The sequence below is a fragment of the Zosterops lateralis genome (genome assembly GCF_965231275.1).
Source record: "Zosterops lateralis genome assembly, chromosome: 2".
NCBI classification, from domain to species: domain Eukaryota; kingdom Metazoa; phylum Chordata; class Aves; order Passeriformes; family Zosteropidae; genus Zosterops; species Zosterops lateralis.
In genome coordinates, this window is record NC_139763.1 from 52,065,303 (window position 1) to 52,086,363 (window position 21,061).

The 21,061-nt window shown below is 42.3% G+C and overlaps 1 protein-coding gene across 5 annotated transcripts in view; it reads left to right on the forward strand.

Moving 5' to 3' along the window:
• Positions 1–639: 639 nt before the first annotated feature.
• Positions 640–21,061, forward strand: part of DACH1 (dachshund family transcription factor 1) — a 355,781-nt gene continuing 335,359 nt past the window's right edge. For all 5 annotated transcript variants that reach the window (XM_083885201.1, XM_083885199.1, XM_083885200.1 and 2 more), the window contains exon 1: positions 640–2,002. In XM_083885201.1, the coding sequence (XP_083741327.1) occupies positions 1,302–2,002 (701 nt within the window). In that variant the 5' untranslated portion in view covers positions 640–1,301. The remainder of the gene's footprint in view (positions 2,003–21,061) is intronic.

The following is a 21,061-nucleotide window of genomic DNA, read 5'->3' on the forward strand; positions in this document are numbered from 1 at the left end:
CTTTACCCCTTTCGGAGCGCGCAGTGCCGCGGAGCCCCGCAGAGCCGGCGGCGGGCTCTCCCGGCACTTCCCGCTGCCAGCGGCGCTCCAGCCGCCCATCCATCCATCCATCCATCCCGCCCGGGGCCGCAGGTACCGCGCCCGCCGCCGCCGCACCGCGCATGCGCGCCCCAGCGCGCCGGCTGACTTTGCGCGCTCCGGCGCGGAGGGGCCGGGCCGGGGCTGCGCGCCCCCGACACCTGCCGCGCGCCCCCGACACCTGTTGCGCGGGCCGCCCGCCCGCCCCTCTGCCAAGTTACTCCTGTGCCGCCACGGCCCGCCCCGATCCGCGGGAAAGTCCTCCGCGGATGCCGCCGCCACAAAGGGGACCCCGGGCAGCGACTCCCACCCCGCCGGGAGGAGCGCTCGTGGTCCCGGGAGAGCCACAACAGCGGCGAGAGCATCAGCCCCGCGCGGAGGTTTCCGCTTTTGTCCGCCCCGGCAAGGTGCGCGGTGCCCCGCTCTGCCCGGCTCCGGGAACGCTGGAGACGCTCGTGCTTCCCCACAAACTGTGTTGACAAGCGACTGTTGAAAAGGGCTGGGAAAATTACGCCTCATCTCTGGTGGGGTGAAATATGAAACATGTAATCTAACGGTTCCTGCAGGAGGGGGGAGAGAGAGGGACTTCTCTGCCTCTCTGGCTGTTTTCCTGCTCCGGGTTCCTGGTTGGATAATTTGGGTTAATACTAGTGAGTGAGCCTTTTGCTGCTTCAAAGGGTATTTCAAGTTGCCGGAGCTCCTCCCCTCCGCACCGTGTGACAACAACAACTCGTCCAGCGAGCGGCGGCGGCGGCGGCGGCGGCAGCCAGCACTTCCCCGCTCATTTTCTCTCTGTCATTCCCCTCTCAATCTTTGATCAATGTACTTGCCAGAGAGAACCGAAGTCCTTCAAACCTCCTCCTTTTCACCTTCGTCTTTAACGTGGTGCTAGAGCAAGGACCACAAAAAGAAACTGCCCTCCCCCTCCCCTCGGCCCCAGCCCCGCCGCCCGGAGCGGACTTCTCCTCCTCCTCCTCCTCCTCCGTCCCCACTTGCGGGACACTTTGTGCGTTCTCTCTCTCACTCTGCCCCCTGCTCTCTCGCTCGCCGCAGCACCTGATCCGGGGTTATCCCCCCCTTCTTCTCCCCCCTCCTCCCTTCTCTTCTTTCCTATTTTTTTTTAATTTTTTTTTTTTTTTTTTTTTAAATTTTCCCCTTTTCCCCTGCGTGTGTGTGTGGGAACTTTCCCCCCTCCCCCTGCCCCCTCCGCCGTATATGTGACCATGGCCGTACCGGCTGCTTTGATCCCTCCGACCCAGCTGGTCCCCCCTCAGCCTCCGGTCTCAACTTCTGCCGCCTGCACCACCACCACCACCACCTCGTCCTCGGCCACCTCGTCCTCGGCCACCTCCTCTCCGTCTCCGTCCATCGCTCCCCCGCCGGCCGCCTCGGGGACAAACCTATTCCGGCCGGAGCCCATCGCAGCGGCGGCGGCGGCGGCGGCCACAGTCACCTCCAGCACCACCGGCGGCGGCGGGAACGGCGGCGGCGGCGGCGGCAGCCCCAGCCTGGGCACCGGCGGCGGCGGCGGCACCTCCACTCCCAGCGCCAGCGCGGCCGGCGCGGCCGGCAGCCTGCCCGGCAAGCCCGTCTACTCGACCCCGTCCCCGGTGGAGAACACCCCCCAGAACAACGAGTGCAAGATGGTGGATCTGAGGGGGGCCAAAGTGGCCTCCTTCACCGTGGAGGGCTGCGAGCTCATCTGCCTGCCCCAGGCTTTCGACCTCTTCCTGAAGCACTTGGTGGGGGGCTTGCACACGGTCTACACCAAGCTGAAGCGGCTCGAGATCACGCCCGTGGTCTGCAACGTGGAGCAGGTCCGCATCCTGAGGGGGCTGGGGGCCATCCAGCCCGGGGTCAACCGCTGCAAACTCATCTCCAGGAAGGATTTCGAGACCCTCTACAACGACTGCACCAACGCCAGGTAAGCGCCGCAAGGCACGGGCGCCCCCCCGCCCCCGGCCCACCCCCGGCGGAGCGGTGCGGAGCGGAGCGGTCCGGGGGAGATTCCCTTCCCCTGCCCTTCCCGCTGCCCTTCCCCTGCCCCTCCCGCCGCCCCGGCTCCCGGCCGGCCTTCCCGCAGCCAGCGGCGCTGCTTCTCGCTGGGACCGAGCACAGAGGGCGGGAGGGGAGTTTGTCCCCCCCTCCCGCCGCGCCCTGCCGGTGTCGCCCTGTCATTGTCCCCTCCCTGCCCCCCGGGCCGGGCTGGGAGCGGAGGGCCGGCGGCCGTGGGAAGGGGCCGGAAAGTGCTCGCTCCCCGACCGAACCCCCAGCTGAAGTTTATCCTTGGATGTATCTTTAAAGCGGGCAGCCCTGGGAAAAAGCCGCCCGAAGGGTGCGGGAGTGGGCGGGGAGCGGTCCCGGTGGGGGGACGGCGACACAGACACCGGGGTGTCGCCTCAGCCGGGATGGGTCCCGTCCGGGGCGATGGAGGCCGCCCGGCCATCAGCTGGTGTCACACACCCCGGGGGACACGTGCACTTTTTGTGTGGGGCTGCACGGCAGTCGCCACATGGCGAACGGGGGAGGCGAGGGGAGGGCGGGAAGACGGCGAGGAGGAGGAGGAGGAGGAGGAGGAGGAGGAGGAGGTGGCGGCGGCTTTGCTGTGGGGTAGCGGGGAGAGGTGCCAGGCGGCCGGGCCGGGGCCGCATCCCCGGTGAGGGGCTGGGGGTGCCGGTCCCCCAGGAGCAGGTGCGAGCAGCTCCAGGCCCCGCCAGCCGAGGAGGAGGAGACGGGGGGCAGCGGGAGCGCGGCAGGGATTTGGCGAGGAGGGTCCCGGTGCCGCGCAGAGAACCGCGGGCGCGCTGGGGGGACGGCGCCGGGGGCGGTGCGGGGCATCCCCCAGCCCAGGGCCCGGCACACCGCGGGGGGGGGGGGGTGAGCCCCAAACCTGCCCCAGCCCGGGGAGTGTCGGGGGGATAGAAGGAGCCGGCAAAAGAGGAAATTCCTGATGCAATAGCGGCCGCCTTTGCAACGGAGGGCGAAAGCACGAGGCTGTTATCTCTCGATCTGTAGGTTACAGGGCTGAATCTGCTCGATAAGGAGAAGGGATCGCATAACTGCCGTGACCCCGAGATCAGAGCGCTCGGAAGCGCCTCCAGTTCCCGGGGGCTCTCCCCCTGCCCGGGGCGGGGGCGGGGGGCGGCGGGAACTTCCCACGGAGGAGGTCGCGGACAAAGTCCCGATGCTACTTTCAATATACCCAAACAAACAGACCGGGCTCGTTTCACTTTCCTATTGTCAGATTTCAAGGTGCAGCAACAACCAACACGTGGGGAGTTAACCCCACGCGATGCCGTGCTTCTCCTGCCTGTCCCGTCCCGTCCCGTCCCGTCCCCACTGGCGGGGCTGTGACATCCCCTCCTCCTGCCCTTCATCCCCCCGATGGAGCAGAGCAGAGGATGCCTGGCAGTCATTAGCACAGAGCCAGGCGAAGCAGAGCACTCACTCTGCGGTAGCAGTTGCTGGATGGATTGTTGAAGTTCCTGAATATTCAGGGCAGCAGGACAAAACAGCCTGGAATAACTTCCAAGCGCTGACATAACTGTAGCTGCTCGGGTAACTCTGCTGTTGTTTCATGTGGAATCAACATGAATATTAATAGCTGTTCTTAGACAATTGTTGGGTTAGGGTTTTTGTGTGTCTGTGTGTGTCAGTGGGGTGTGTAACTTGCAACAACTCTGCAAGAGTTCCAAGATTTGGTTCTTAAAATAAACTCATGAAAGTTTTCCTTTGCCACAGTCATAACCGTGTGAATTTTAATTTGAACATGTGGAATTAAGAAATATAGAAACTTTTTTTTTTTTTTTTTTGGGGGGGGGGGTGGGGTTGGGGGCGTATGGAGACACCAATTCCTAGACTTGGCAGGGTTATAAAAGGGTTTGGCAGCCTGGTTGTAACATGGCTTGATTATGTCAACAGCACAGAATCGGCTGTGTTTCAGCTATTCCTGAGGTCTGCTGTGTTATCAGCCAGTGTAGTAGAAATTACAGTACTGGGTTCAGAAGTGAGTAGGATTTGACCCTTAAAAAGCGTAATTGTAGTAGACTTACTTATACATCCATTAAGCAAATAAATTAATGGAAAGGATATACAATAGGTATGCAAAATATAGTATTACAGTATAGACAAATAAAGCAAAGTGGGTCAGTGAGTTTTGGTCAAAACGGATGATATAGTGGGAAGATAAATCTGTCTTTGCTTTCTGAATTTCCCCTCTAATACATTTAATTCTTCTTTCTTTGCAAATTATTTTTAATTGTTTCTGACGTTACAGTAATTATGTAGGGTATTTTGATCTACTCAGTTTAGTGATTTAAGCGACCTTTCCTGACTCCCAGTTACTGCATACTTTTGCTGGGTGATGTCTTTTTGTATCCTGGGTGGATACTTTACTGTTGAGATTGAAACTGGAGAGCCAACTCCATCCTAGCGGCTAAATTGTTATGCTCATCAGATTGAAAAATTTTGAACCAGCATCTTATCACTGTTATATTTGTCTCATAATCAGCTGATGCACTGGAGTACGCTAATCCCTTTTTGGAAAGCTTCATCAAGGTTAATATGTTATTTAATCAAAAAGGCATCCAAATAAAGCCATTACTTTGTTGTTCTTTAAATGGATTGAATCGTTAGTTGCCAGTTGCTGTGGAAATAATTTGCAATAACTTATTTCAAGACAGAAAAGTTTTAGATGTGTTTCACCAAAATGATACATTTTAACTGTGATATTGCTATTTAAAAAAATCAATAAAACAAAAATCAATAAAACACCAAGGGATTTTCTATTGAATGCTTAATGTTGAGGTCTGTAAAGTGAATTGGTTTCTGTGTTTATTTGTGATACTACTAATAATAACATGATACTAAAGGACCTTTTTCTAAATTAGGCTTGTGTATCAGTTCACTGGAAAAATAAGCTTCCGTTATGGAAGATGACTTTTCTTTTCTGGTCATACTGACCTTTGCTTTTATTTTCCTCATAAAAAGCATTGGCTGCCAAACAGAAATCCAGGAAATAGCAAACTGTGCATTTAGCTTACATTCCGATTAAACGGTTTGACATTAATGGGATGCTAGAAAGCCATATGCCAAACAAGTAGGGGAAGGATAAAGGCAAAACATGGAAAATATTTAGAGCTACTAGATGCCAATCGAGTCAGGTTTCTTGAGTGTGTGGGTGAAAGAGAGTAGCGAACTGTGCACTGGATGTCACCTGCCTAGGATTAATGACCTGGAAGCTATTGATCCCAGATTGTTTCTGGTCTCTTGTGTTTTGAGCACTTGTTGTGGAATTTTGCCATGCTGGGTCCCTTTCTAGAGTTTTCCCATAGACTTAGGCTGGCTTTGGATCATGCCCACCCGAGTAAAGGCTAAAAGCGTGCGCTTTCTTCTGACCTCCCTTCTGTGACCAGGATATGTTAATCTTTTCTGACATTTGAAGATGATTTTGAATGAGTTCATTGACATTCATACTTAAAGCGGGGAATTATTTGCAGCCTTTGGAAGCTATTTACAATTTTTGGAAAACAACCTAATTGATTTTTGAGTATAAAGGGGAAAGATGCTGAACATGAAACAATTCTCTTCAAAGCCTATCTTAACACAGCAGTTATTCAGTCCCTCTTTTCTAGCTTCTGCTTCTCTCAAATTATGTGGACCTAGCGTGTCCTTGTTTACTGACTACTGCATGCTTGCATAGCTTTTTTTTTTTTTTTTCTTTCCTGTTTGTATTAATTAAAGGAGTATCTCACCCAGGTAGGTTAGTACAGATCATAGATACTTTAAATGAACAGGTCAGCAAGTGCAGCTGGAAGGAATGTCAAATATATAGTACCTGTGGTTTATATTGATGACCTTCCTCCTTGCCACAGATTATTAAAATATAATCAGCAGAAATGTAGAAGGCTTTACAAGCAAAGATGACTTCTGGAAGGCCAGAAGATAAATTGTAGTAACTATAAAGAAGGAGTAAAAGGTTTGGAAGTGGTTTCTTTAGACTTAAACAAAATAAAGGACTCCAGTGGCTCATAATAGTACTTTAATATCTACCTTACATTATGTATTTAATGGTAAATATTGTAGTTTAAAAGCTGAGATCCTTGGACTCTACTTACTGCAACAGAACAGAACTATTTATCCCTTTAATCTGATACTTAGTCACTGGCAGTAGCAGGGTATCTGATACTTTGGAAGGGAACACTGCGCTGTGAAGGCTGGCTGCCTGTCCAGACCTACTGCCGACACTGTTCCCGTGCAGGGAGGTGAGGGCCTGCTACTGATGGGCAGGGGGACATTTTTTTCCCTGATTGCCTCATATGTTCTTCCTCAAGGATTCAATTTGATTAACTCCTTCTTTATCTTATAGCTATGAATATTGGTTAAGTTCTGTATATTTTTTTTCTTTTTTTTTGAATCAAGAAATCTATTCTTGGCAGATGTAGTTTATGTAAAACAGTTTTATTGTGAGGTTTGTATCAACTTTACTTACAAGAAAGGGCTATATGGATAGCTTTGTTATTTCCTCAGACCACTGCCACATCTGTTCAAATGTTTAGTTCAGGCTTCCACGCTCTTTCTGGAGCCACAGGCGCCTGCCTGGGGTTGCTGAGCTCCCTGGGCACATGCAGCAAGTGCCCCACAGTGTGTCCCTGTGGGCTGCATTGGGGGGCTGCTGCACACACCCAGGGCTTCTTCTCCGCCCCTCTGCAGCACCGTGAAGCCAAATGCACTCAAAGCACCCTTATTTACAACTTGTCCTGCTTGATACTCTGTAATCCGGAGTGGGTTCCAAATATTTGTTGGAAATGCTAATCTTGTTCGACTGCCATTTAGTATTTCTGCAGTTTTCCTCTGTTCCTAGATCACTCCAGATGGCTGTTTTTGCCCATCTCTGTGACCGGTCATCTAAAGTGAATTGTGTACGAAGCAGAGAATTTTCATACACTGGATTGAATTTTAACATTTTCCTTTTGAACTGCCTAACTGATATATTAAATTGTTACTGTAATCCCTGCTGGTCTGGTGCAAGTAAATCTCTTTCACCATTGCCAGTGTTTCCTAGTCATGGAGGAGCTCTGCAAGTTTAGTTGTAAAAATTCATTAATGACTGCAGGATAACAGAGAGTAGTCAGAAACTATGGAGTTTTATCTAAATTGTATGAGCCAGTGAAAGAGGAGTCCAAAACAACCATGATGCCTGTCTGGTTTTAAGCAACAGGAGTGGATTTAGATCCTGTTTGTTCTTTTATAAGTTAAATATGTTTTGTTTTAAAAACAACGTTCGGGGCATCTGCTTTGCATTATGTGTTAATTCCATTCATTGTTTTAAAATAGTGATTAACCTTTTGCAAATTATCTACTGCACATGAACAGTAATTTTTTCAATAATCTTTAAATGTGCATGCTGTAACAGCGCCATAATGTGGACTGACATAATAGGAATTGACAGTAAATTTTAAGTTGCCTAAATATGTATTTAAATGATACAGCTGAAGAGTCATCTGCAAAAAGCTATTATGATCCAGAGAGTTAATTCATTTATAGATAATTTCTCCAGTGTGAATTAAGGAAGAATTTTTCTTTTTCCATTATCATTTAAATTATTTTCAAAAATCCTGAAACATAAACCAAAAATCTTTATATTTACAATCAAGATAGGTCTGTGACTTGAAATGATAAAATCCAGTTTGCTTTGAGGAATAACTTTATTCTTAACCCACTATATTCTACTTATTTATCTGATACCGTGCTCAGCCGGGGGCATCTCCTAACAAGTGCTGATGTTTCATTTCACAGGCATTGAAGAATATTCAAGTGTAATCTACAAAATGTGGGATCTTAGCATTGACTGTTAATAATGTGAACGGTTTTAACCTCTTTTTTTTTTTTTTTTCAGAAGAAAAGGAAAAATGGTAATAGTATATTTTCCATGGCATTAAGTAAAAAAATACTATCACTCAATTTCATGAGAGGAAGGATCAGTTTTTGACCATCCAGTTAACGTCCTGTTTGGAATTTTCCACTCTAAATCACTCATAGTGATTAGCTGGGAAATGATACTGGGGAAGCATAACTCTGAAAATATTGAAAACTTTCTTTCTCCTCTGTGACTTTCCGTAGGCCTCCTTTAGACATGGGATATAGGACCAAACACGACTCTGAGCATTAGTTCAGGATATGTCCACCAAAACTCATGAAACTGCTTGCAAGAGTTGCAACTGAGGAAATGGATCACAAAATGTATTTTAGTTCACCTTGCTTTAAACAATGTTTTGTGATAATTGCTTTTTAGGGTGAACATCCTGCTATGGCAGGTGGATAAATATACACAATACAATTTGCAGAATTGAATGCAAAGATCAAAATCATGTGTATGGAAATATTTTATTAGTTATAGGCAGAAACTTTCTGAAATAATATAAACTTTTTTTGGTGTGTGTTCATGAAATTATGCTTTCGATACAATAAAGTATTCCAAGTTTTTATAGTGCACTCCTGAGAATACTGGTAGGGGTAACACTTAACATAACTTTCTGTTCATTATTCTGTTTAAAGGTACCCCGTTCACTCCAAAACTAATTTATTTAGGTATTTTCTTTGCAGCCCACGTATTTTGTGTCTTCATTGTGAAGAGGAAAGCTATTTCAGTATGAAAAAGAAATATATTTTTTGTAATAAATATCGAACAGTGGGATTTTTTGGCCATTGAAATGCTGATATTAGCCATAGTCCAGGAACAATGGAGCAGGTGCAATTAAAATTTGCTGGTGCACCTTGCCACACCAACTGGATTTTTTTTCCATTAAAATAAGCTGATGTTTTGGTAACAAAATTTTATTCATCCCTATAATTTATAGAATTAATTGCTGAATTGGCTAAATGGCTAAATTATGCCTAAATTCCTTTTGATCCAAAACAAACAAAGCTTTCAGACTAGTTTTCTTATTCATATTATAATTTTATGTGATATTAAATATACTGAAAAAAGTGCACCTTAACTGTTAAGAGTTTTTTTTACATTCATTTTGTTCCTTAGATTGTATGACTGAATGAGAGGGCACAGTAGGTGTGCATACAGATTACCTACCTGACTGACAAAATAACAAGAGTTACATCCTGGAGTTGGATGGGGAGAAGGGGAGAAAGGGGAGCGTGGGACTCTGCTGCATATGCTTTAGCATAATTGACAGCTGAAATATACTTGTAATGTTACGATGCCATGGTTGAAGTTCATAACTCTGAATGTTCATGTTAGAGCACTTGTTAATGATGCTGTACCGAGAACAGGTAATAAGTATTTTACATTTGGAGTAGAAGTCGTTTGGGACATGTCTCTCAGCATATGCTTGTATTTACAAATTGTTGTACGATAGAAACTATTTTTGAATTTTACATCTGGGAAATGCTTTGCTGTTTCATTTTACATTAAATGATTGTAAGGAACAAAAAAGAAAGCAGTTATAAAAAGTAAAATATAAAGAAAACAGGTGATATATTTTATTAGTATTTAATAATGTCTTCTGTAACCTTGATTTCATGTTGTTCTCATACTAATGATTTATTTTTTTTAAGAGCTAGGTCATGATTTTATATATGGGACAGAAAAAACTTGTTTTCTGGTATTAGATAATGTATTTTTAAGAGAAGTACAAACAATGTGTTACAGTTCTGTACAGTTTGTTCAGTTTTGTGATAAATCTAGTCAGGGCTTATTGATAGTTAGAGCATTCCTTAAAAAAACCTCATTACTAAAGCTATTATTTTTGAATTATTCTTTTCGAAATGTGGTAAAAATATAAACTTAATACTTTAATTGGTTTTATATCATGGTTTAATGGATGACAATGTTATCTGTCTTTATGAAGCATATAATTTGTTTCCAGTCTCTTGGTCTGCTGTAAAAACCTTTCTTTGTTGGACAAGGTCACCTGTAGGACTTAAGTTATGTACATTAAAATAACAGTGCTGTGGTTTTAAACCATATGTGTAACTTTAAGAATGCAGATAGTCCTGTTTCTTTCAATAGCCTAGATGTATCTTTTAAACTAAACATATGCAAAATATATTTGGAAGTGCTATAAAAGAATCAGTTGACATCTTAGGTAGGAAGCTGGATTGCTGTATACTTTCTTGCATTTGCTGGGACAGTTTGAAAGCCTTTAAAAATGCTTGACATTTAATGTCCTGTAAATTAATGCTTGTTGCATAAAATAGATTCATGATGCATTTTTAAATGCATCATGCATTTAATGCAATCTTAGTGTTTTTTGTGGGCATTCTTTCATATAAATTAATTTTAGGAAATCAAGTTAATATCTTTGCAGGTATGAATATCAGAATTTGGTATAATCTTTGGCTTTATACCCTCTACTGGGATTTTTTTGTATTCATTTTTGTAGTACAGATGAAGTCTGTCCCTTTTTGAAGGGAATACATGCTCCCAAGATGTGTGCCATGGTTGTCACTTTTCACATTTTAGTTTGGTGGGAAGGAAGTAAAACTTTTTTCAATTATCTTCTGTTTCCTTAACAGTAATTTACTGCATGGGGGGAAGAAAATACCTCAGGTGGTATTAAATATATAATAAGGACTAATACAAGTGAAAAATCATATGTTCTCTTTTTTTTTTTTTTTTTAAATACATTTCTCTCTTAGCTTGTTAGAACAGTTCCTACAACATAGGTGACACGTAGGATTTTGTTATTTCTCTGTGTCTGTAACCATCAGTAAAGCCTAATTTCACAATTCTGGTGCAAGTTACGTTGCCTGTTGTTCTAATATAAAGCAGGATTGCTTGGTTTTGGTTTTTCATGGATTTTTTTCAAGCTGATACTCAGAACTTGTATCAGGCCAAGTTAAAAAATAAACATTAAATGGCAATAAAATATTTTGTCTTACATTACTGGGCATTATAGATGGTTTGTGATTCTACCGGTTCCCTTTGAAATGAATTTGCAGCTGAAATATGGTGTTAAAAATGACAGTAGTAGAAAAAGAAGCTCCTGCTACAGTAATTTACAATTTAACATATAACTGTGTATAAAATACAGTTTTGAGAAACTATGAGACAAATGTATTAGAAATATTAATTTACCAGCATATAGCTGTTTCAGGGGCGTGCATGCAAATCATGTAAGAAAGGAGCCATAGCATTTCCCGGGGAGGGCATCAGTGAGGTTTTTAGTCAACATGTTTGGGGATAGCCACAGCTGTTGGGTTGGCTTGAGGCCACCTCAAGGTACAACAGGTGGGATATCGCTAAGAATTAATAAACTTTAAATGAATTTTGTTGTTCAGAGCTTCTGTGGCACCATCTCAATAGAGTGGTGGAAAAGGTGGATTTTATCTTGAGAAGAAGCAACCCACCGCCATAGTTTGTACATGTCAGATTTACACACTGAGAAGTTTGCTCAAACAACTTGAATTTCTTTGTTACCCTTCTTCTGCTCTTTGAATCCTTTACTTGACCCAGAAGACGTGTGGTCCCACACAGAGAGATTTGTTGCTCAGCTGAGTGGTCAGACTCAACGGAGTATCATTTTGGCCTCATTGCAATAAAAGTCAGACTCTAGGGCACAGTGGATTGGATGTGGTGTTAAACAGAGTAATTTCAGATTGTTCCTGAAGGTGTGGAGCCTCCAACTGCCTTTAGCTCTCTGCTGAGCCTGTGCTAATGTGGGTCTGCCAAGCAGAGGTTTCATCTTTTCTGGTGACCTTCCGTCGTTTTGTCTCATTGAGTCTTATTTTATGTCTTGATACTTAAATTAGGACAATACAGTGATATCATGAGAAGTAATAAAATAATAGTTATGAAATGCATGTATTCAGAAATATTCTGAAGTATGACTACGTGAGTAGAACTTTTTTGACATTTAGGGAAAGAATAACGTCCCTAGTTAAAACTGCTGACATTGTTATGTGTAAGTTTGTCTGCTCTTTAGTGTGCCAGCTGATGAGAGAAAAGGAATTTTTTTTAGAGGTGAAAAATGTAGAGCCAACTAGTTCTAAATACTGTTCTGTGAAATTGTGTTTCACCCCTGTAAGTAGTTTTCTGTGTGGAAGGTGTTGAACAGGATGGGTCTATCTTTTCAGCTTGGCTAATTGCTTCCTTTCAGAAATCCAGAACGCATGCAGATTTGAACTTGTAGCCAGGAAAAAGTGCTGCCATGCTTCAAATTGCCAAAGGACCTCAGGGGACAGAAACTTGACCTGGTTTTATGAAACCATAGAATTACATTTATACAAGTTACCCCATGGGAAAAGAATGAACTGATCCCAATTCATTTCTAAATTCTGGGGCCTTACGGGTCACATTTGAATTTTCTCCTGCACCTGTTTTTATACTAAATTTTTCTGAGGACATTTTTAGAAACTTACTGTACATTAAGTATGGGTCAATTGCCTAATATTTAACAGTTCAGTATCCTAATTCTTTAAAATGTCTAATGGTTTCTCAATATAATTAAGCTGCAAAAAGTTTAAATTATAGAATTTGTTTGGTATGGACTAAATCCTCAAGCTGTGAACTCTCCTCTTGGTTTAGTAACTTAGGCTTTGTTTTCCTGCATGTGAAATAGAGGAGGCAGTGACTGTAGTCAGTACATATTGTATGGGCTATAGAGAAGAGAGCAACTCTGCAGATATTGGGCTACTCACCTGGAACATGGGACACTGTGGCTCAAGGTTCAGAAGGACTTGCCCAATGAGACAGCTAATAAGAAGACTCCCAAAACTCCATTCTTCCTTTCTCCTTCCTTTAGCTGGACTAAAAATTTAGGATTTGGGAAATCATGGTTCATCTTGCCTCATCTTGGAATCAATTAAAATAATGAGTAGGTGCTCCCATGGCATTCCTCCTTCAGTACTTTGGTTTGAGCTAGAAGCCTAAATACCTCTCTCTGGTGAGGTGGTGTGGTGTTTATGCTGGCCAAGTGTTCCTGCTGGTGTATTGCCAGATTGGACTGTGCTGGCTAAGTTGAAATTGTGGGCCCTAAGGACATGGAAGGGTTCCTTAGTTCAAACACTTAGAGGGTTACATTAAAATTAGAATTAGCTTGCATTTTGATTTATTTAACAAACTAAGTGAGTGTTCTGTTCAGCTTAAGTTTGCCTCAGCAATTACTATCCCACAGAGGCTCTGCAAACCTTCCAGGCTTTGCTTTCACCTTATTTTCCTATTCTCAGTCAGTCTTTCCAATCCTTGAAATGTTTTTTCAGTGCTGAAATTGGCATTAAGTGCCTGCATAAGTCTACCTGTTTCTAGTGAATGAGTGGCAGGTTTGGATACTACTAATCTAGTTTGGATGCTTTTGTCGTTAATGCCATTTTAACACTCCAGATCGACTGAACAGCTCAGCTGATGATCCCTGGCTGGAGGCTTTCAGTTTGTCAGTGTAAATTTGGCAGAGGGGGCTTGTTCTGAGTTTGTAGTCTCTTTTTTTTTTTTTTTTTTTTTTTTTTTTTTTTGGCTTGGGCAAAAGGGATTGGTAGGTGAGAAATGGGTATGAAGGTGTTACCAAGACAAGTAAGAAGATACTTATTTATTCTTGTTGTTTGGTATTTTTTATACCATTGAATTTTTCTGTGCAGTTTCTGTTGAGCCATTCATGACTTTGCCAGGCTAGATAATCGAACTGTTTCATGAGGTATCATTGTCAGGACATTATCAAAGGCTTGCTCTTGTTTTGACTGGCAAAGTGAAAGGCAGGTCTTCTAAATGATGATTGCTTATCACCATTATGTATTTATTATAAACGTGTACATTGTGTCCCATCAACAAGTTTGACTGCTATGTGGTGCTGATATCCTAAGTGGGTAGAGTGGGGGATATTTTTTTCCAAGACAGAGCAATGGTTTTGTTCCTACATGACTTTTAAAGGAAGGTAGAGAGATCCAGTTACAATTAGGGACTTAAACTGTCTTCTTATTTGCTTGGCTTTTCCTTTGTAGTTCTCTTGTTCTTGAGTAGAAGATTTCTTTGAATTTTACCGCATCTGGAGTAAGTTTAGATCAGACTAGTCTCAAGGTTTTTGACCGATCAATAAAATGTTTTGGCTGCTTTCTGATTTTGGTAGTGAATAAGGGAAATTAAATTAAATTTAAGATCACCTATAGGTGGCAATAAATTCTTCATTGTGATTGAAATGTTTGTCTTAAATTTTCTTTGTATCTAAACAAGAGAGAAAAAAAAGCCTTTGTTATCCTTCTGATCATAGAACAACAACTCAGAATGAAGGAACAAATTTGGATCTTTGAAAATTCAAACCCTTCCTTTCTCTTTCCTCTTCTCCTGGTTACGTTCTTCCCCTCACACACCTGTCTGGATTTAGAAAAAAAGAAGAAGATTAAAATTTACAATTCTTCATGGAAGCTGTATTTTATGAGGCACTGTGAAAACTTCAGATACAGAGGATGCTTAGTGGGAGCAGTTGCTAACCCTAGCAGTAGCAGTAGGGACAAGAGCCCTGAGGCTATGGGGCTGGGAACATGCTGAAGAGTAGCATCGTGAAGAGGCAGAAGTGAAAGGCTGGTTGACAGCATGTTAAAGCAAATTTATCTGGTGTTGCTGTCACATGCGGCCTTACGAGTTTACATATGTATGATCAAATTTTTAGTCTTTGGATCACAACTGTGTCCTTTCTCTTTGTTAAGTAGGGCTATGTTTAGAGTAGTAACTGGGAAAGCAAGCAAGAAATAAGGTTTACCACAGATTCTGATGTTGGGCAAGATTCTTATGGCAGAGATGTTAAATGGGAATGAAAAAAATGGGTTTTTTAGTAATATACTTCATATGAGAATTCTTACCTATGCTTTGTATGGTTCTAAGTTTATTTCAGAAGTATACAGCTGTAATTCCTATTTCTTCCTATTTTTCCATATCCTGTGTGCAGCAATGAATATAGTCACTATGAATTGTTTGCAGGTTAAGACTTGTATATAGAAGTCTTAACCTGCAAACAGGTTTGTGTAAGGAATCCTGTTGCCTATAGCATCTCAGTTGGATTATTTAAAGTAATAAAATGATGCAGGTCTTTAAATATTATCAGTATTATAATCAGATTGCATAGCTAGCAGGGTTTTCATAAGCTGGAGTTTCACAGACAGTGGCAACCAAGTGTGGGAGCGATCAAAGAACATTATTTGTAATCAAAATGTGAGTTAGGTGTTATAAAACAACTGGTGGGTGCTTGTGTGCATCTGAAATTTGCTTACACGAGTAATCCCATTGATTTAAATGAGAGCATTCAAGTGACGAGAACAGGTTCAATGTGAGAATGTTTAGAAGATGGTGACCTTAGAAACGAACAGTCGTCTTTGGAAGGATTCAAAGGGGGGGGTTATTAAAACTTAAAGCTGAGAGTTGGTGTTTGAAGACAGAAGCAGCTAGAGGGGTGTTCGGGGAGCTCACCTGCCAGATAATAATGCGCTTTAATGATGCTGGTTAACTCTGCATCAACTTTCTCCTACTCTTTTTTGGGGGGTATGGGGGAAGGGATGGGAAGGAGGGTTAGAGAGGGACGGTGACAGCAAGGCTGTTTGTTTTTCCCGAAACTTGTTTGTGATTTCAGGTACTCATGGGAAATCTCTTGATCAGATTCACATCTGTTCCTGTCAAAGTGGGTGCTAAGATACCGGTCACCCAGCAACCATGTCCAAGAGGGAATTGGGCCGATAATAACTTCAAAAAGGAATGACAGATGCTAGATTAGGATGAAAGACAAAACGCATGAAAAATGAGCTTGTTAGAATAAAAAAATTGTTCAAGCACCTTCATGCAAATTAAATGAATATTGAACATTTGCATGCAGTAATTTCTACTTTTTCTGTTGATTGAGAAGAAATAAAGACGGTACATATAAAAACATAAATGTATTTTCTTTTTTTTTTTTGCACCAATTAACATACAAAGCAGTATCTTTCTTCTAAAAATGAGATTAGCCACCTGGGTGCTTGGCTGTATCCCACATATGTCACAACATTTTTGTAATGTGTATGCTTCTGTTGAAGAAACACGTTATCTAATTCTTTGCAGCAAAACAAACAAGGAAGAAACCTTATATTAATTTTAAAATACTTTCGGTTAGCATCATTCTATTTTTTTTTTCAGCTGCAGTTTTCAGAGCTGAATTATTTCCTGCTGTCCTTGAATTCAATCGGTATAATGTGCATTAATAAAAGATCACATAAGATGAGTTCAGACCAAATGCTAAGGTTTCCTATTGACTGGTCAAACAATACATATTTTAAAACACCATGTCTGTCGGGGTAACATGAAGAAGAAATAGTCACTTTTCCATGCCTATGTATTAAGATAATTTAAATAATCTAGCAGTTTTATTATTGAAATGTTCATATAACAATCAGAATTTGGAAAAGAATGATAAAATGTTCTGATTGAGAAAGGACTTTGTGTCTTGGTTTAGCAATGTCTAATGTGGTCACGTACAGAAATTGATTTTCTTCAGAAATTAATTAATTTTTCATATCGCCCTAAGCTGCAGTTAAAAAGAGTGCATACTTGTCTGTTTTTTCCAGAAATATTGCCTAATCATATTAATACCATTGCCCCAAGGATGAAAAGATAATTGTACAAATGCATTTGGAAATATGTATCACTGAGTATTTATGATTAAATTATGCAAATGACCCAGCTCTCATCCTTTCCAGACCCAGATTGTCTAATTAGGATTGATATGCTGAATAGATGTTCCAGAATTTGAATACAAGCATGTCCAAAGAGCAGAAAATTGGAAATGACAAGGCTGAAATGCTAAGAAAAGTGTCTTTCCCTTTTATACTTTACTAATGTGGTGTTAGCAGTTGCAGTTTTTCCTTTGGCTATATTGTGTGACTCATGTGTCCTACAAGAAATAAGTCAGGAAAGAAAAATCAACTTTCATAAATAGCTTTACTTTTGCTCTGGACTTACTTTTCTTTAAAAGTCTGCTGGCAGTTCCTCTTTTAAAGCTTTGTATCCTTCATGTTAAAATAATGATGTATTCCACATAAATTACTTCTTAATTTGGAGCACTGTTGTTTGTAGCTTGTCTCCAGCTGCCAGCTGCCAGTGCTAGATATTTAGCTCGTCAGCTTCTCATATATTCAGATGAGATTTACACACCTAACAATTTTAAGTTCGGTGGGTTTTTTTGGGGGGTGGTTCTTATTTTATTTGAATTCACAATTCCTTAATGTAACCACCTCCTTTTGGTTTTTTTTAAAATTTTTTTAAAAATTTTTAAATTTTTTTAAAGAGGGGAACTGATATCTCATTAAGCTTGTTTGTAGACATTCTGAGTTGGAATAATAGCTATCAGCAGTCTACAGCATTTAAATCCTTCTTCAGTGGACTGTTTGTTCATTTCTCGCTCTTGGGAAGCTGGGAGAAGAGCCTGGTGAGGAGCAAGGAGGAGCAGTGAACTGTCAGTACTTCAGCCATTGTTAGCAGCAGGAGTCGCTCCCTCTGAACTCTGTTGGCTCCTGCTACCCATCTGCGGGATGATGGATTGCTATGTTTAATACATTTCAGCTTTTGTCTGTCATAGTGTGGATAGACAGCGCTATCAATTATTTCAACAGTGATTAGAGCACTGGTTGTACCCACTGCTATTGGGCAGGCACCTCCCAGGAATGTGTGATGTAGGAACTCCTCGGTACTCTCCCCACGCAGATCACTTGCTCGCTCGGATAACTTGAGGTGGTTTTAAACACCTACTAAAGACTGCTGGGAATGGCTAAATCCGCACAGCTGCCCTGCAACAAAATCCAGACACCCCTGCAAATAGTCTGGTGCCAGCCTAACCCAGAGAGAAATGTCTTGTGCTTTCCATAGGTGGGGATGGGAGCAGGGATGGATTTGGGGGGTGTGATGTCAGCAGTGCTCGGCCCATCTGATTTTCCTGCATCTGCAGTTCAGTGTGTGGCTACTGGTGATGTGAGTGCAAGGACTGTGCTGAAGCAATGAGATACGACATGTGTCATACGAGGATTTGCTAAGCCGTGGGTGCTTTGTGATTCACGAGTCCACAGGCTGAATGATTGCAGCCACCAGAGAAGTCGCTGTACACCAGCACAACATATGCCCTGGAGTATCTTCTAATAATTATAAAATGTTGCAGTAGACATATAAATTGGAAAAAAAAAGAAGATAATCATGTTATGGACATTACTTTAGACAAGTGGATATATATTGTTTTCATTATTCTCATGTTAATTTTCCACTCTTAGGAAAAAAGTATTATTCAAAATCTTGTGCGAAACAGTATTGTAATAGAAACAAAAAGATAACTATGCAAACTAAAGCATATAATTCTGGCTTTAAAAGATGCTTGACCCAGTTTTCTTGATTTGGACCACTGCCCACCATGACAGGCCAGGCGGAGGATAACTTTCACTTCATTTTGAACTGAGGGAGGAAGGGAAGCTAAATCAGAAGATATTAATCATCCTTGATTTAGCTTTCTTAGTAGAGAATTTAATTTACAGTACCAGGAGAATGAGAAACTACTAGAAACTACCATTAGGAAAAGTGGTAACCAGGCTTAAATGTGCTTTCTTTAGCCCTATTTCACTCTATATTCACTTGACTGTGGCACTGTTTGCTTTTAAAAAAATTCTTTCCTTTTGGTTATACCTGAGTTAAACTTCTGCAGCTCTGCCTATGGGCAGTAGTTTGCAATTTCTTTATTGTCCTTGCTGGAAATCCAAGCTCCACAGCACAGTTGTGGGATGCCATTTTTATTCCTTTTTAAGATGATCCAGGCGGTGGCAATGCTCACAGGGAGGAGTGTTATGATAATTAAAAGCTGGAGTTTACCTTTAAAAAAAAATTGGCAATATGCCCAGGAGAAAATTCTGTCTTCAGTCACCATTTTTAATCTACTTGGCTATTGGGACTTATCTTCACTTTAAGAGTTGTCCGATTTTAAAACTTGTCTGGATGTTGAAATAGTTTCTTTGACATTGTTCCTAAGTGCTCACTTGCCATATATGATGATCAGAGGATCTGAGGGCTATGTAGAAAAGAGTATTAGTAATAAGGTGGGAATAATCTTGACATTTACAGCTGGCAGCCTTTCTCAGTCTAGTCTCCCTTCATTACCAATGTGTACCAGTGAAACAAGGAAACTTGAGGTATACTTTACAAATTCAAGAGAAATTTAGAAAGTATGTGTTTATAAATAAACAGGTTTATACACATGCAAGTTAGGCATTGTTTAACATATCAAACTTATACTGATATTTTTTCTCCTTTAAAATAAATGGCATTTGGCTAGGGGGTTGTTCTTTTGCAGAGATCAGTATCTGGAACATTCATACAGAGAGGAAATAACGGCAACTTGAAAGTTAATGAAAAGCAAGTGTTAAATAAATCCATGTATTAGTTGATGATGTGTTAATAAATGTATCACATAAATATGATAGGTAAAAGAATCAGATAAATGGTTCCTTAAGCAGACAAAAGATATCTGCTGTTTATATTTCTTCTGTGGAGGTAAGGCTGTGATTTACAGCCTTTTTTGATAGCAGGACTAGTTTAGATAATTTTGTCTTTCTTCTGTTTCCTCCAGGCACCCTGATCGCACTCCTGTACAGCCGTGTGTGACCATTTTTGGCACAGGATCAGGTCTAGGTTGAAAATGCTGTCTCCCCCCACTTCCTCTCTCTCCTTCATTATTACGTTTATTAATCCTCATCTGTTTTGGGAAAATGGATCACCCTGTGCTTTCATCAGCAGGTTGTGTTGCTACAAGTGATCAGCTAGCAATGGGGAAAGGAATGAATGATGGGGGTAAGGGAGGTGGGGGAAACCTATCTTCAATTTTATCTATTGTCATCCTGTCTGCCATGAGATTTTCCTGCATCCAAACGGCAGTGCCCTGAGTCTGGCCTGGAAAATGAACTGCGGATTGCACAGCAGTTTTAAGGCTGTGTTTAAAAGGACACGGAGAGGGGGCGGAGGGGGGATGAGCTGTAATGAAGGGAGGAGTAAAATCTTTCAAAGAAAAATGTATGAAGGCCGTGGAAGACACTTTCCTCTCTCTCTTGGAAATCTACTTTACTTGGCAAGCTGTCCTGCTGTGTATTGCAAAACAAATGGGGTGGGTGTCTGAGGTAGAGCATTGATTTCCTCCTTTGGTTGTGCCCTCTGGCCATGTTCTGGTGGCAGAGAGAGGTGAGACAGGGGCGTGCACCATCATCCATGCCCTGCGCATCTTGGCTTGATCAGGGAGAGGAGCACACTTGTTACAGAGCATCCTCCACTCTCTGGAAGGTGCTGCGCGGTGGAAGAACTCTGGAACTGAGGTTGAGCCTAAGTCTCTGCTGCTGGAGTGAATGCCCTAAATTATTCTCTTTTTTTTGAGTGGACTTGTACCAGTCATGCCTGTTGCTTTTGTTGGGGGACTATTTTTTCCCTGTTAGTGGCCCAGCGTTAGTACAGAATGCATCTCCTATAGCTGTGCAGGATCAGACAGTGTAACTAAGGCCTCTGGATTCTGATACAGTATTAAATTACGGACTTCTGTTTTGCTGTGAGGACCTAGTTCACAATACTCCTGCCAGATGTTAATGATGATGGAAATATTCTACTGTCTGTAAGAAAAGTTAGCCTGTGTAGCATTTTCCGCAAGTCATGTCAGTAAAATTGTATTACTTTGCTCTTCTTTAGGAATACTCTATTCTTCTAGCTGCTTTAAACACTAGTTGGTTTCTTGAGTGGCTTTTTGCAGATGTGATGGAAACACATCTGAGGCTACAAGATCCTTGTCTGCCCAGAAACAGTGGGAAACTCAAGATTTCCCTGAGTAGTCATGGTTTTAGGAAAACTTCACTCTGTTCAGAGTGGTCTGATTTCACTGTAAAGTAGGTTCCACTGTGCTAATCCTCTTGGAATGCAGCAATTATCACCTACCGTATAGGTGTTAAGTGCTGAATTTCAAAGGGATTATCACTTTCCTCCTTCAGTGGCTAAGCTAGAAGA